The sequence below is a fragment of the Echiichthys vipera genome, assembly GCF_963691815.1.
Source record: "Echiichthys vipera genome assembly, chromosome: 11".
NCBI lineage: Eukaryota > Metazoa > Chordata > Actinopteri > Perciformes > Trachinidae > Echiichthys > Echiichthys vipera.
In genome coordinates, this window is record NC_139836.1 from 13,786,979 (window position 1) to 13,803,975 (window position 16,997).

Consider the following 16,997-nt stretch of genomic DNA (forward strand, 5'->3'; position numbering starts at 1 on the left):
AGATTAAGACGGAATTATTTATATCTTGCTATAGCTGGTCTTTGGAATAGTCTAATCAGTGGACGGCTGTTGTCACTATCAACTCTGCATTGCAGTGTAGAAGTCAGATTGGTACAGGCTTTTTTGCATGGTGCGCTGTGCTTTGGCCGAGGTTTCCCTCTCAATGTGTGAGCGAAGATTACTTAATACTGTGCCATTCAAGAATGTGACTGCAGATTTCATATCTGTTAATGGCTTTTACCAGGCGAAGAACAAGACAGAGAGAAAAGGCAGCATTTTCTTTCCTTACATAAGCCTGTCGGCGCTGAGGCGGAAAAAATGACTGAGTGATTACTGTCGCACTGTACTCAAATACAGGTTCTTCTGTAGCAATTGCTGAGTGCCCACCTTATCTAGGTGTATATGTGCCTTTGTCTGTATTTCTGAGGGGAGGGGGGAGAGGGAGAGAGAGGGAGAGGGAGAGGGAGAGAGATTGTTAGTGCATTTGAACGGGCGCAGCTGTGATTTTCAACTTGTTAACCCCACTGAAGGGAAGTGTGGGCTGCAAGGAGCTGAGTGGGCAGGACCTTGCCCCAGAGCAGAGTGGAGGGAGGAGGTGGCATGCGGCACAGCAGCAAGATAGAATGCTGGACACTTCAGCCATACTGCACTGCCACCAGATGACCTTTTATATCAACTTGTATATGATGTGAGATGACAGGGTGCTTTATTATCCTGTTTCTTCAACCTGTTATTCATATTTATATATATATATTTTAAAAGACAAACATTTTCTGACTGTTTGACAAAAAAATAATCTAAAGATAAATTGGTTTGCATCTTGGCAAGGTCTGATTTTGTCACTTTTAAGTGAGTTTTGCTTATTTTGTATTAAAGGTAGTTTTAAAATATGCTCACGTCTTTACTAATAAAATGTAGTGTCAGCAGTCTCTTAATGTGCTATAAAAGAGTAATAAAGCTGCAAAGTTTACAATAAAAAAAAACAACCTCTGGGTTAATGAATGAGAGCGTTGTCCGCACATTTTCCCTCCAGCAGCTGGGATAGTAGATGCAGTGTTTTCCAATTTAATAGCTTATAAACCTCATTTGCATACTCTAACAATCCACATGGAAATAGTCCGTAAATTTGAGTTGGCAGGTTGTCACAGCTGATTATTGGTGATGTTAACTCTAGGTTCGGCTCTGTAAAGGGCTGATGGTTTTTGGTTCCACCACTTGGACTAAGGTAGGGTGATGTCTGTCCTGTCCTTGAGGCTGGATTCATATTTATCCATCCCAGTCCGTATTGTCATTCTGCACACAGTGACCTCCCGCTGACCCCACCCTGACCATGCGCTCCTTTCCCTGCTTATGGTAGCATGATGGAGCACCACACCTCTCCTTGACCCTAGCCTTTATCAAATGACTGGGCCACTGGGATATTGATCCCAGCTCCTTTGATTGTAAATCTAATAAGTTATGACTTCTACCAGTGAAAGGAATTGACAAAAAAGAAAGATTTTAAGCATTAAAAGATGATTTAGATAAATGTGTGCAGTGATGCCTTGACTGGCCGTATAGTGTGTGATCTATTGACATGTATAAGTTGTATATGAGCATCCATGGATGAATAAATGAATGACTTTGTAGGACTCCCTGCACTCTCTGGCCTGTAGGCACGGCCCAGGACAGCACATTAGCACATAGATGGGTGCAGTCATTGTGGAGATAAATGACCGCGGTTTCCACTCCCCTGGAAGGGCACCATGAAATGGGAATTATGTCATTATTCCTCAGCGCTGGTGTCTGTAACACACTTACCCACACAGATGCATCTTATGCCATGCTCAGCACCCAGATTTTCCCTGTGGCCTGTCTGGAGATGAAAAGGATGAGTTCTGAGAACATTTTTAAACTGCTGTGTCATTTTGTGTTCGGCTCCAGCCATAACAACAGAGCTAGAAGAAGTGGCGGGCCATACATGTACTGCTTTGCCAACCAGGGGTACAGAAGCTTAACTAATTTGGAAAAGTAAAAAATATGAATTGATTGGATTAAATAAATCCAAAACAGTTGTGATTTTTCCTAGGATGGTAACCCTCATATTCTTACCATACCCAATCCTCATGCCTAAACCTAACAAATCTAATCAACAAATGCCAAGAGTATTAGACAATAAAAGGCAGAGTAGGGCAGTTCATGACCTTGCCGTATGAAAAATAAATCGGCCCAACCACAAGTCAATCACAGCTGTCATTCATGACATTTTACCCCTTTTATAAAGCGTCAAATAACAGATTTAGACCAAAGTTATCAGAAACATGAATACATTGACATACATCAGTGTGATAAGAACTACCTATTTGGTTTCTTTACTATTTAGTTTGTAGCATGTCCCATTCACTAACTTGGAGGGGGAAGTGTTTATAACCTATGATGCATCCAGCAACCAGGGGGCGATCAAGATGTCTTTTAGGGGGTCGTGTCTAGATGGTAACCCTAGATTTGCTTAAACTCAACTTGCAACTTGTTTCCCTACCACCTATACCATCACACATCATCATCATACACCATCTTCACAAATTTTGGGTTACCATCTAGACACTTTATATACAGTCTATGGTTCAGATAAACACATTTGGAACTGGACAGGTATTTCAGTAACGGGGTATTGAGTTGACCCAAGTGAACGTGGTGACCACCAACTGTATCCACATTGGGTGTTTGTGTAGCCAATTAGAAAATTATAACCTAATAATATGTCATACATTTTGCCTCTACGGAGCACTTAAAATAACCCAGTTTCTTTAGTTATTCATTGGCTTAACATCACCGGCAGTAGTTTCATTCAACCCTCAAAGCGACTCTGCTAACAGGCGAGGGGAGGAGCCCAATAAATCTCGCAAATCTCTCCACATTCATAATCTGGACTGAAATGAGATCAAGAATTCCATCAATTTGCCGGTATTCAATGCAGCAAAGGGAAACGCTTGCTCATAAGGGAGAAATTGATAGCAGGAAGAGCTGCGGCAGTGTCTTAAAATGTTGTGTGTCGATTCCCCTTCCCCTGGTTTATACAGTGTGAAAGTGTGGTGTGTTTTTCCTATTTTTATTCTCATTGAAACCTGGCACATCTTTGTGAGACTGTCTCTGAGTGGATGATTCATCTTCACTGCAGATCGATAGCATGCCTCTCGTACGTGTTACTATGTTACATGAGAGCAGGGAAGGACTCTGGGCTGCTGCTAAGAAGCCTTATATTTATATACACTGTATAATCTATTGGGTCCTCACTCACTGTGCATTTACCACACTGAAAGGGAGATATTTAAATTATGGAGTGTTTTTTTTTTTTTTAATTGAAGGGAAATGCACACGTGCGGTATGATGAAATGCAGCTGAAGTTAAAGCGCAGTGCAGATGAGAATTGAGTGAAGATCAAAAGCAGCTCATCAGGATTCAGTGCGAGTAAGATGGAGGGAGATATCGAGGGAGGGAGGATGAAGGCGAGGGGCAACCCCCCTTTCTAGACGAGGGATTCCTTTACTGCAGTGATCAGCAGTCCCCCCCCATCCCCTCCCCCCTTCCCACCTCCCAGCAAGTCTACTGCTCCTCTACTCCCACCCTCCCTTCGCTTTTTATCTCCCACTCTCTCTCTCTGTCTCTCCCTGCCTCGCTCTATTTCCCTTCATCCCTTCCTCCCCTCTCTCCCTTTCGCCACCATCTCCACTTCACACACACATTACAGTAACGTTTCAGAGGGGTGGGTTTGTCTGCTGCAGGGTACAGTATATGCAGCACATGGTTAGAAATACAAGCGCACTCGTGACTCACATCGTTTTACTCCAGCCTTCATTTATCTCTATCGCTCCCCTGCTGCCGCTCCATTTATCCTCGCATCCTTTCGCCTCCTCTACACCTCCTCCTCTCCACCAGCTCATCTGTCCATCTCCCCATCCATCGTCGAGACCTGTTTCTTTCTTTCTCTTCCTCTTTTACCCGTATGACATTGATTCCAAGGTTGCTGTGCTATTGACTGCTGCTACGCTGTTAAATATTTCAGGCAGTGTTTCAGTGGCCGTGTGCCGAGGGAGAGGAGAGGGGGGCCTTCGCTCAGTTGCTCTGCAACTACTGCTGACAAACAGGCTGGTGAACAGACGGGCGGACACACACACATGCACACACGTGCCACCTGCGAACACACAGAGGTGCATTTACACGTACATGTCACTCCACAGATGGATGTACACGCACGGCAGCACCATATTGGCTTACGTGTGCCATGCTGCCCCCGTTTTGTGTTGCGTGGGTCGGTATGACTGACGTTGTCGGGATCTCTGTGAAATCTTACCTCCTGTCTTCAAGCAGCTGAAGTTAATGAATGAGCCAAACAGTGCTGGACCGCTCTCTGCAGACTGTGCAGTTATTCCAGACCGCAAAAAAACGCCTTTTTCAGCATGTTATCTGATCACTGTTTGGGCTCTACTTTGTGCCACCAGACGGCAATCAGCATTCTCATTTAAGGCACACACACACACACACACACACACACACACACACACACACACACACACACACACACACACACACACACACACACACACACACACACACACACACACACACACACACACACACACACACACACACACACACACACAGACACACACACACACACACACTATCACAACTGTCTGTAATCTTAGAGTTTTGCAGTCCTGATGCGTAGCCACACACATGCAAACACCCCTCTCATCCTTGTGATGATGCTGCAGTGGGAGAAGTTGTTTTTCATAAATTCTTTCAGACTGCCCCACAATTACCTGCATTTGCAGATGTTAAAAATAGAAGAGGAAGTTGAGTTTTTAACAAGCTCTCTTGGGGTTCTAGCAAGAAGGCAACAACAGAATAGTGAACCCCCAGTAAGGCGTCCATCTGTGGACCCTCGCTGAGCCTCTGCATGGTTGACAGTCAGCATAGCGATGCATGCCCGGTGAGGATAAACTCACAAAAAACAGAGGCAGCAGTCGTGATCCAGAGCTGACTGCAGACTCTGACTGACATCCGGTACATTTAATCAAGAGCGCTTGATTGGTGGCTGTGTTTTTCAGGTCGATGCTGGGTTTAAAGGTAGTTCCGCTGCTTGCTCTAAAAAAAAAAACTAATTTTTCGGTGTTTGTTTTAACCAATTGTCTGACTGCACTGTAAGACAAAATAAAGCATAAAAAGCTCTGAAAACACTACAGGAATCTCACCGAGACCTATGAAATATGATGAGTCAATATCTTGCACATTTCATGCTGTGATAGGAGGACAGGTACTCATGGTGTTTGTGTTTAGCTCAGTGCTACAGATTCAGAAAGCATCTGCAGTGACAGAATATAGTACACATACACATTGTGAAAAGAGAGATTTCCATTTGTTTTTAAAAAAAAAAATTATAAATCCAGTCAAGGTGCTATATAAATACCGCAAAAGTATCAAAATGCTCAATCCACAGAGTAATACACACAGCCTGTATTCAGAAGCTGTGCCTTTAAACAAGCCGTCAGGACTTCTGTACGGGTGTGATGTCACAACCATACTATGTATAGGTAGAAAGTGCCCCTACAATGCTGTTACAGTCATTCCCTGGCTGCAATGATGTTGCTGGGAGTGCAGATGTGGAAGCCTCGGAAAACGCTGAGTGATCAGTGTAGACAGGGCTTTGTCAGGCGGAGGGCTTAAAGAGACAGGCGCTAAAAGAGAGCATTTCAGACAGAGGCTGAATACAGGTATATTCAGACGGAAAGTATGATGTGTTTTTAGAAAATTAAAGCATGTAAACTTGTTCTAGTAGAAATTCAAAACACACGTATTCAAATGAGCTTAATATGGGGCCTATAAAATACAGCATTACGGTGTCACAAACCAGGACCAGTCCTTGGAGAAACTGAGCTTTTTTTGTGGTGCAGTAGAAGCAGATCATTTTTGTGGAATGTGCACATTACTATAAATAAATTCAGTTTTCTTCCCCTGGCACTCTTTCTTGCTTCATTTCCGATGTCTCATCCTCACCCCAATCACTCTGTGTAAGTGTGAGGAGATCTGGCAGCACGTCTCATGCCTTTAAAAGGCTCAATAGCCGCTCTGCAGAAAACGTGACGAGCTCTGTAATTTGAAACATGTGCAGACACTCCTTCTTCACTGGGCTAACAATATACAGCAGCGACTGAAGAAAAAAAAACAGAGGGTTTCCCCAAGATCTGCTCCTTTGTTCTCCTTCCTCCCCCCCCCCCCCCCCCCCCTCAGTCAGTTGCTCACTACAACTGTGTGTGTGTGTGTGTGTGTGTGTGTGTGTGTGTGTGTGTGTGTGTGTGTGTGTGTGTGTGTGTGTGTGTGTGTGTGTGTGTGTGTGTGTGTGTGTGTGTGTGTGTGTGTGTGTGTGTGTGTGTGTGTGTGTGTGTGTGTGTGTGTGTGTGTGTGTGTGTGTGTGTGTGTGTGTGTGTGTGTGTGTGTGTGTGTGTGTGTGTGTGTGTGTGTGTGTGTGTGTGTGTGTGTGTGTGTGTGTGTGTGTGTGTGTGTGTGTGTGCATTGTAAAAATATTATCGTGACTAGGAAGCTGCAGTTGGATCTGCTCTTCTAGGGTGTGGCTCCAGCCTGGATATTGGAATATTTCTAGAACCTGGAACAGGGGAAGCCATTTTGTAACATAATACTCAATCAGTCTTGCAAATAAACAAGTAGCGAAGTAATTGACATAGAGAGGGATAGTGTAATGTGGCTGAGTGTCAGTAAGAACAGTGCTGTGTACAAGTGGAATGATCAGGATTTTGCCCTTTTCTCTTCCTGTCTGCAGGTATGGAGGGGCGCCCCCTCATGGCATGGCCAGAGACTGTTGTGTTCCTCTGCTGCTACAGAGGGTAAGTCCTCACCTCATTCAGTTTATTTCTGTCTATAATGTGCTGGATCAAGGGTTTCCCAAATCCAGCCTCTGCTTCTCGCTTGAAGCGAATAAGTTCAGCGTGTAAAGGAATTCTACATTGATCAGACAGCAGAGGCTCATTTGGAATTAACAGTTAGTAGTCATTAATATGGGATCTGTCTCGGGAAGCATCTGCTTGTCTGCGTGAGGGGCGGGGGGGATAGAGTGCATGAACAGAGGGAGGAAGAGAGAGGTAGGTGGGCTGAGAGGAGAAGGCAGCAGCGTTGCAGAACATGCTGATGTGATTTTTAAGTGGGCCTTACTTGGTACAGCACACGATCCTCATACTGTTAGTTATGTGCCTGTGATGAAAGGATAGTAGAGGAGAAGGGGAGCAGGTGCAGAAACAGCTACGATGCTAAATTATGACCATAATGGAGAAGTGGGTGTGAAATAAAATGTCTGCACCTCTGCGTCTTTGAACACGGTCAAGAAGCGCTCTTGAAACCGAGCCCAGCTTGTGCTGCCTGTGCCAGCCGACGATCCTTCGCTATTTGGTGCGAGCCCAAACACAGATCTGCTGATTCACTGCAGTGGTCCCAAGAAGGAGGCGGAGGTTGTTGGGTGCAGCAGCAGCAGCAAAGTCGGCTTGGATCACCTCTGCCGTGGGCTCACAGTCCTCTGCATTGATTCATGGCTCTATCATTAGGGGCCACTCAGCGCCGTAATAGTGTGAGCTGTGCAGGCTCATTATAACCGGGGTTTGGTTACAGACCAATAGAGCTGCTTTACAGACCATTCCTAGTAAAAAATGCCACTGAGCAGAACAGTGGCTCAGCTGTTTGGGATGAAAATGACAATTTTTATGGCGGTGCTGCAAAACAGCAGGTACAGACAGAAGCACTCTCTAAACACTGAAACACACCCTGAACTTTAAAATAGTGTCTGGAGTGCATTCTGTTAGTCCCAGATGCACTGATTCATTCCATTTTTCTTATTTGTCTGCTGCTATGAAAAGATATGTGCCCCGAGGTCTTTCTGACTGTCAGTCCCACCACACAAGCACAATTTAGAGGTATTTTAGCATTTCTGTGGGAATAAAAAACATCAATAGTTGGCATCAGCGAATCAACATAACGATTCAGTGGGGGAAAGGTTAGCAATATTCTATTCTATTGATCTTCAGGAGAGTCTAGAGTGAGCTTATTTTCAGAAAAAAACATCAGTCTGTTTATTTCTGTCTATGTGTATATATCGAAATCCCTGTAGGATTTACAAATGACTCTTGAAGTAGATGCTGTTGGGAGATACTGTATGCAGTGTTTACAGCAATGAGTTCCTATCACATGATGTAAGTCACAGAAGAGTGTACTAACTTTAAAGGTCCCATTTTATGCTGATTTTCAGGTCCATACTTGTATTTTGTTTCTACTAGAACATGTATAAAAAGCTTTAATGTTCACAACACATACTATTTTTCTCCTACTGTCTGTCTGAATAGACCTGTATCCACCATCTGTCTGAAACGCTCCATTTTAGTTGTGACATCACAACCGTACTGAAGTCATGACGGCACCCTCAAAGTAACAGTTTCTGAATATGGGCTTTACTGTATTTCTGTGTGTATCAAACATTTAATACTAATCATTAAGGCATGAAAATATGCCTTTTTACAATATGGCACCTTTAAATTTTCATAAAGTCAAAGGCATTGATTCCAGTATCCTATGTTGTAAACCAAAGCTTACAATCCAAGAATGTTCCTGCACGAAGGTATAACATCTCGTGCTTGAAGAAAAAAAGATTGATTAAGGGTATGGAGTTTGAGGCGACGCGTTGTTTGGCCGCTTTAGTGTTGACAGGTGGGGCTGCTGCTGTACTGCCGCCTGCTGGGTCTCAAACCACATTCCTCTGTGCCCTCAATGAAAATAATGTTTCATTTGTTGGAGAAAACTTAGCTTAAGGTTAGAATAACACCGTCAGAATATCTGACACTGCAGTGTTTGGGTTAGTTTGTGGTAACCGGACGTTATGGTCAAGTTACTGGATTTAAAACCGTTTTTTCTTAAAAAACGGCATGAGTAAATATTTTTCTATTCTGTATATATTTATAAAATAGTAATTCAGACAATTCCTAGACTAACCAGTATTGACAGCAAGCAATATACTGCTCCTTTTGCATCCTTCTTTCTTCTATTATTAGTTTCTTTAATCAGAGGGAGTAGACAGACTACATGAAAGTTAAAACCTCAGGGTGTATTTTTCCATTTTCTGCTCGTGTGACTGTGAATTTTCTTGCCTGCACCCCCTCACAGAGGTGACAGTGGTGTATCAGAACGGGCTGCCGGTGATCTCAGTCAGTTTGCCGTCCAGGCGAGAGCGCTGTCAGTTCACGCTCAAGCCTCTCAGCGACTGTGTGGGAGTTTTCCTGCAACAGCTCCAGGCAGAGGACAGAGGCATCGACCGTGTGGCCATCTACTCCACAGGTATGTTCGCAAGCACACCGCTGCTGTATCCATTTCCCTCAGCAGGTCATACATATAGATGTCCTTACATGAAGTGTTCTTGTGTTTTGATGTATCTGTATCCGTATCTGTGGCTTTGCATCAGAATTTAATACCGCCGCATGCACCATAAAATGATTTTTCAGCCATCAATCTTCATTATACAGGAACAACTGCTCCTTAAAATCTTACTCTAGTGTGAAAGTGCATCTGCTTTCACCTCTCATGATAATCAGGCAGTACCAAGCCTGATTATCATGAGATGTCAAGAGTATTTGAAGTGGCTACCCCTCAGCATCTCTCTTATCACCTCCCTTCACAATTCTCTCTCTCTCGCTCTCTCTCGCTCTCTCTCTCTCTCTCTCTCTCTCTCTCTCTCTCTCCCTCCAGATGGAGCGAGGGTCGCCTCCTCCACAGGCATAGACATCCTGCTGCTGGATGATTTCAAGCTCGTCATTAACGACACCACACACATCGTGCGGCCACCAAGGAGAGGTGAGGACTTGCAAAGAAAAGGCAGAGCATATGAGCGCCTTGGTAGTCAAGGAGTCTCATTGCATGCAATATGGCCGCCACGTCCAGCCTTACAACCTTTGTCGCATGTCATACCCGTCTCTCTCCCCCATTTCTACACTGTCCTAAGGTGAAAAAATAAAGGAAAAAGACAGAGCCTGTACTGTGCACTCATGAGTCATTTCCTCTCGGTTTTGGTCATTGAGAGGAAGAAGTGGTTTGTCGTGGATCCTATTAAAGTCTTTGTTCATTTGTTTGCATTTGTGTGTGTTCTGCAGAGATGCTGCCCCATGAGGAATCAGAAAAGCTGAATGATGTCAAGTTTCTGGTGCAGCAGCTCTACACCACCCTGCGCATCGAGGAGCACCAACTCGGAAAGGAACGTGAACTGATTGAGCGACTGGAGGAGCTCAATTCTCAACTCCGGCCTTTAGAGAAGGTCTAACTTCCTCAACACATTTGACCATACTGACATATTTGTTGTTGGTTTACTGTTGCTCTTAGCTTAACCTACATATCATTGCTTTTAATCAGCCAACTAAGTGTTTTTGCATACTTTTCCATGGAAGTCAAGAGGAGCTGTAGAATGTTGACATGTATAATCCTCTTATCTGCAGATATTTATTTTATTGTATCATTAGTTTAAGATATCAGGCCTTGTTTCCTCTCAGCCATTAAGAATTACTGATTAAAGAAGGGCTGACCAGCTGATCCATCTTAATTATAAGTAAGGGGCTGTCAAGGGTCTCAAAGCTGCTTCAATTATTTCTTGTGCTTAAAGTCAGTAATGCTGTTCATCCTCCCTAAACTCTCAAGACATATCCACACTTTTTTGCTCCAACCTGTCTGACTGCTTTTGTTCTTTTTGACTTCGGTATAGGTGAGGGAGGAGCTGAATAGGAAGGCAGAGCGGCGTACCACCTTGTTTTGTTGGGCCGGGATGGCGTACATGGCCACCCAGTTTGGCGTCCTGGCCAGGCTCACCTGGTGGGAGTACTCCTGGGATATCATGGAGCCTGTCACCTACTTTATCACTTATGGCACGGGCATGGCCTTTTATGGCTACTTTCTGCTGACACGCCAGGTAAGACACCACGAAACACAGTGCGTTAAAAAAGTTATGCTTTCCCCTGGCAGACCAAACAAGAAACAGATTTTTTTTCCCCAGCTTTCTAAAAGTTGTTTCGATTGATTTACGAGAAATCGACTGTCTTGTCCGGGTACAACTACTTTAAAACCGGGCTTAATTAAGTGATGTCTGATCGATGCATTCTCTTAAATACTCCCTGATACCTGATCAGAATTTAGGAGGCATTTCCGATACTGGCATTGAAACAACTCTACAAATAACCTTTCTTCCAGTGGGCACACATTTTTAGAAACTCTTTTAGAAACAAGAGAACAAAGCATTACAGTAATGGAATCCAATTGTTGTCCTTGCTTTGCAAATTGTAATATTTTTAGCTATTTTCACTTTAATTTCAAGGACAAGGAGTCTATTTAAGATCTCACTGGTGTGATTTGACCCAAGCAATAGAAACAGGGACGATGACTGGTTCCTCTTACAAAGTTCTCCGTCTGTGTCCCCCCATAACCTGCAGGAGTATGTTTACCCCGATGCTAGAGACAGACAGTATCTGCTGTTCTTCCACAAGTGGGTGAAAAGGACACGCTTCGACATCGAGACATACAACAAGCTGAAGGATGATATCGCTGAGGTACAGCTGCTTGGTGAAAGCTCTGTTAGTTGTGATATAAAATTAGCACTGCAGCCACACTGGGGATTCTCACAGTTCAATACTTTGATTTGTAGCGGCTGTACAAAGATCTATTTTCATACACAATCCCCACATACTTTCTTCTTGTATTTTTTCTTTACTCTCTCCTCCTGCGCCGTCTTAAGGTGGAGTTTGATCTAAGGCGTCTTCGGGACCCGCTCCAGCTCCAGGTTCCAGTTAAGCAGCTCACCACCAGAAAAAACTGATGGGAAGAATGACTCCCTCCTCTTTCAGCTCCTGCAAAACCCTTTCCCTCTTCCGTCCAATGCCCTTCTCCCTCCCCTGCTATCCCCAACTCTTTCCTCCCTCCCCCATCCCTCCCACACCCAATAATCCCATCCCTTTCTTGACTGTGGGAGTTAGTTTTTTCTCCTTTCTCTTTTTCTTTTTCTTCTTTTTTTTCTTTTTACTTTCCTGACGGAAAAAGTCCAGTTGGAATTGCAAGTTAAACCCCTTAAAGACGAAGAGAGGATGGCGAGAGTACTGGGAACTGAAAAAACTCTCTCAGCCGAAGAATGGCGAGGACGATGAAAAGGACAATGATGATGAAGGAATAAAACTGGGCACTATGGATATCCCTCAAGTCTCCGGAGGGACAGCCTGCAGGGAACTACAGGGGGCAAACAGGAATAATCACACCTCTAGACACTCCAGAACAGAGGACATGCAGAGAGGCAGCCATTGTTAAGTGTGTGTTTGTGTGTGTGTGTGTGTGTGTGTGCGTGTGTGTGTGTGTATGGGACTTTCAACGTACACTGGGACACTGACCCTGGCCACTCTGCGGGTTGACACCGCAGTGTAGGTATCAAACTATCAACACACACACCTACTCTTTGTTGATTCAGGCTCCGGAGAGAGTCTCTATCCCACACGTTAAAGTTTACAAGGAAGTCCTGACTGCTGTCGCAACTTCAGCGTCTTCCTGTGGCTGAAATCTGCTGCCTCTCCCTCCCTGGGCCACGCCTTCTCCAGGTGACGGACAGCTGTCCCTCCCTGTGTGACCTTTGTCAGGAGCCTGTCTCGACTCACAGGATATAGGCATGACGACGCCTCGTTTTCCTCTTCCTGTTCCTGTAGCGGCCCGGTCTGCGAAAGTATGACAGTACTACCGACAACAACATCACTGTGTGTTCTTTTATTCCAAAAAAAATATTTTGGCACTTTTTATTTTGAAAGCCATAGTATATTTGTTATGAAAAATTATATAAATATATATATGTATACAATCAAATAAACAGATGACCAGAGGCTAGTTTTTTCAGTGGGGGGAGGAGCTCTCTTCCAAACATCATTTCATCAGAAACTCATTTACATCCTCTGGAGATCTTCTGCCATGAAGGACCCTCGCTAACAGTCCAACACGCACACACACAAAGAGCATTCTAATGTATGCATTAACTTGAACTATTTCATATCTTGTCATGAGAAAACATACACATAATGTATTTCACAATAACTACGTCCCAGTTGGATGTAAGGCTCCTGCGCATGGCCACCAAAGGGGGGGAAACGACGTTGGAAATCGTTTTGATTGGAATTGATTTTTGAACAACGCAGAATATCGATGTGCATAATGCCATGTTTGACCTCTATTATCATCTCATGAATACAAAGATTGTTGCAGAAATGCTTTGCATAATGAGGGGGTTAAAATGTGCAACGCCTGTTGGTTTGTATATCTGATAAACTGAGTGGCTTTAAAGGGGAACTTAGCCCATTTTCAAAGTTCATAAATGTTATTCCTATGATGGTCTAAGTAACAATATTGGTAAAACATGAGCTCTCTCCCATATCCAAAAACTAGAGTGCTAACAATCTAATTTGTGGTGTCAACATGTATAAAGTGTGGAGCTGCTTCATACACAATGAGTTGTGAAAGCTTCTATAGATGACACTGAGAGCACCCAGGGGAATATAAAGGAGTGTTTGGGGATATTTTCTGTTTCACAACTAATGACACTACAATAGAATAAAGCTCATTTTAGTATATATAAAAAGAAAACAAACAAAATCAGTCACACATATGGAGCAGCTCAAGACTTTAGACTTGTTAACCTCACTTCATCTCATCAAATTCGAAACTTACTTGTCTGATTTCTGGCTTTGACAAAGTCCATTGATTGAACTTTCCCAGGCCATGGAAAAAACATCATGGAATTCTTAATTTAGGTGATGTTCCCCTTTTAAAAAAATAAAAGGAATAAAGCCGCATTATACAGCACGAGAAGAATTTGAGTAAACTTCCTTCAGTTCAATATCCGTTTTTCTCAATATCATCAGATTTCCAGTGTCCAGGCCTTTAGCTTAGCTGCATGTGATGTGCATCTCAACATGTGATCCTTTTTTTTTTTTTTTAAATTCTCCCTCACAAAGCTTATTATCGACAATTTAACGGCAGGCTACATGTAAAAAAACCAAACAAAAAAAACCCGTCATGGCATTGATTCACAGAGGTTTTTGAGCTTTCTCCTCCCACTGTTGCTGTAACGCCCCCTTCCCCCTCCCTGCTCCCTCGATGGCACGGCAGGGTAGACTGCATGCTGTGGTATGCCCTCAGTAGAAATTTGTGAATGTGTAGGAGCATTATTGCAATTTTGTACTTAATTGGACACTTTTTTTGTCACATCTGAAGTCTCACACCCCCACAACCCCGATAGGTTAAATCAAAGGTTATGAAAGCCATATGTATATGTTGTCCATTTTTTTGGGATGGTCACCGAATAAACCTTTGTCCGATTCACTTAGTTTTCTGTTCAGGGCGAGGATTGGAAGCCCTCTTTCCGGCCACATTTATATATCTCTAAAAAAGGTCTCAAAGCCAGTTGTTTTCACTCTGAACTGCTATAGATAACCTCTGCAGAGGGGAAGCCACCCTGAACATAGACTCCAGTCGCTGCTTGCGTGTCTCATGTGGACAACTTGCTGAATCCTGCTGAAGAGATCATCATGTTTAACTGAAGATTTTCTATTAAAGTGCATGCGTTTAGGTTAAATCAAAAGTTAGCCATGCAGATCTCAAGACAGGATTTGGTCTAATCTGTTACTGTAGGTGTAGGTGTGTGTGTTCGTGTGTGTGTGTGTGCGCTTATCTCTAAGGGAAATGGTGCCTTTTTGATGGTAAATGATTTAAAAGGTATAGAGAGTTTGGCAATAAGATGATTGAAAAAGTTAATTTCTTATTCGGAATGACACCTTCGTTTAAAGGAGGGTTGAATTGGAATGTTTGGGAGTGAAAATCAGTTTCTCTGTGTGCCTGTGAACGTGTGTTTGTTGAATCCACGTGTTGACAAGTGAGTGTAGTGGGGGCAAAGTTCAGGTCATCGTACAGTATTCATGATTCCTTAGCCCCAAATCACTGACTGTCAACAGCGAGAGAAATCAATTTTGCCCTCATTCCACTTCATAGCAGTCACCTGTTTTTGTTCCTGAATAGGCCGCACACGCACACACACACACACACACACACACACACACACACACACAAAGTGACAACAGTGTTTCCTTGGAGATGTACTGTGGCAGGTGAGAGAGTCTTTCTGCAGTCCAATCCTCCCCTCTGCTGTTTCTACACTTTTCTCCATCATCACCGCCTCCTCTTTTTATCATGCCATCCACCGTTTATTGCCCTTTTTTCCTCTTTTCTTTTAAACAAAATATATCAAATATAGGGAAAATTTATTATAAAGAGGGTGTTGCATGAATGTATGTTTACATGGGAAATTATGTGAAAATAAAAAAGATGATTTACCAAAAAAAAGAAAAAAACTGCAAAGATAATTTAAGAACGTTGTTTGTAGAGATTCCTAGTTATAAAGGGCAGTGGACAGGACTGTGTCTTTAGAATCTGCCCTGCCAAATCTGACTTAAAACCCAGCCAACCAACTGCTCAAACCTCCATCAAACCTCACTCCCATCTTCACCTTATTTACTCTCATAAACCGCTCCCTCAGCGTGCATTTATACTCCCCAATAAATGGACCCCCCCACCCACCCACCCCCATCTTCAGTGCACCTATAAAGGAGAAGACCTCTTGACCTCAGTTACTAACGTCCTGGATTTGAGTCCAACGGAAATATGTCAGGCGCACTCTGTTAGCTTATCGGGGATCACCTCCCATTCTCATCCCCCTCTCCTGTCATTGTCATTCACCCTCAGCCTTTTTTCTCCAAAGTGACATTATTATTCTATGTTTTGAATGCGTGTTATCTTTTCAATATCTTGTTTGTGTGCACTTCCAATAAGATATATTTAAAATGCCTAAAGAGTGAAGCAGAACATAAGATTGAAATGATCTTGTACTCCATTCTGACCTCTTATTTTATTACATTTTTCTTGTCTTTTTTTCTTGTGTTGACATATGATGCTGTAATGTTGGCAAAAAAGAAAAATGTAAAATCCTGTATCATTTATGAAATATGTATAAAAGAGAAATGTAATTCAATTATCAATAAAATCCTTATCCAGTTTTTGGAGCCAGATGTCCACTTGAGTTTTTTGTTGTCTCTGGAAGTGATTAATGGACATATTGTAGAAATTTACAAGACGTGGCTTTTCAAGGTCTTGACCATGTCCTCCGATTCTCCTTGGCCTCCAGCTCTTCCTGCACAGGACATCCTATGAGATAGAGCCGAGGGGATGAACTGTTTCTATACACTAGGTACATGAAGTATGCATTTAGGTCTAAACTCTTTTTTTAAAACAGCTGTTTCCTTTGTTAATCATTTGTAAATTATTGTTCGATATTGGAACAGGGAAGAAATTATTTTAAATTTAATTATTTAAATATTAGTGCTAACGTTGGCTAATTCTCAGTAAACACAAAGTACAGATGGGAATGTCATCAGTTTTGCATGCTGCCTATTTGGTCAAATTCTTGGACCAATTTTAACCTGATGATGGTTCTTGATGAAAAGTCAGGGGATCCCCAACATTGTCATTGACAATCCATTTGCCCCAATCCCACATCTGTACACTCACGAACTCAGACTTTGAGACAAGTTCCCATTAAGTCTGTGAGGACTACGGGCTGTCCCGCAGACATTTTAGCAGACATTTTAAGCCCTTTCTGAACACTTTTCCTGTTCTACAGACTTTGCCTGAGGGAATTACACACAAATCATGGCTCTGTCACATTAAAACACAGGGTTAGTGGGGGAAGCTTGCAAACAGAAAAGAGGACAGCTATGTTGCATTCACAAAGAAACATTAAGGATTTAAAATGGTTGATAAAAACATGTGAACTCAGAATGCAACATTTTTGCTTTGTCAAAAAATACAGTAACTAATCATAATTATTCTGTGAGGTTCAGGGTTTAGGC

General features: G+C 43.0%; 1 protein-coding gene across 2 annotated transcripts in view; it reads left to right on the forward strand.

Annotated features, from left to right (window-relative positions):
• The window catches only part of mcu (mitochondrial calcium uniporter), a 59,321-nt gene extending 43,222 nt beyond the window's left edge, over positions 1-16,099 (forward strand). For both annotated transcript variants that reach the window (XM_083923315.1, XM_083923316.1), the window contains exons 3-9: positions 6,818-6,881; positions 9,199-9,369; positions 9,778-9,882; positions 10,179-10,339; positions 10,781-10,984; positions 11,502-11,618; positions 11,804-16,099. In XM_083923315.1, the coding sequence (XP_083779441.1) occupies positions 6,818-6,881; positions 9,199-9,369; positions 9,778-9,882; positions 10,179-10,339; positions 10,781-10,984; positions 11,502-11,618; positions 11,804-11,884 (903 nt within the window). In that variant the 3' untranslated portion in view covers positions 11,885-16,099. The remainder of the gene's footprint in view (positions 1-6,817; positions 6,882-9,198; positions 9,370-9,777; positions 9,883-10,178; positions 10,340-10,780; positions 10,985-11,501; positions 11,619-11,803) is intronic.
• The last annotated feature ends 898 nt before the right edge of the window (positions 16,100-16,997 follow it).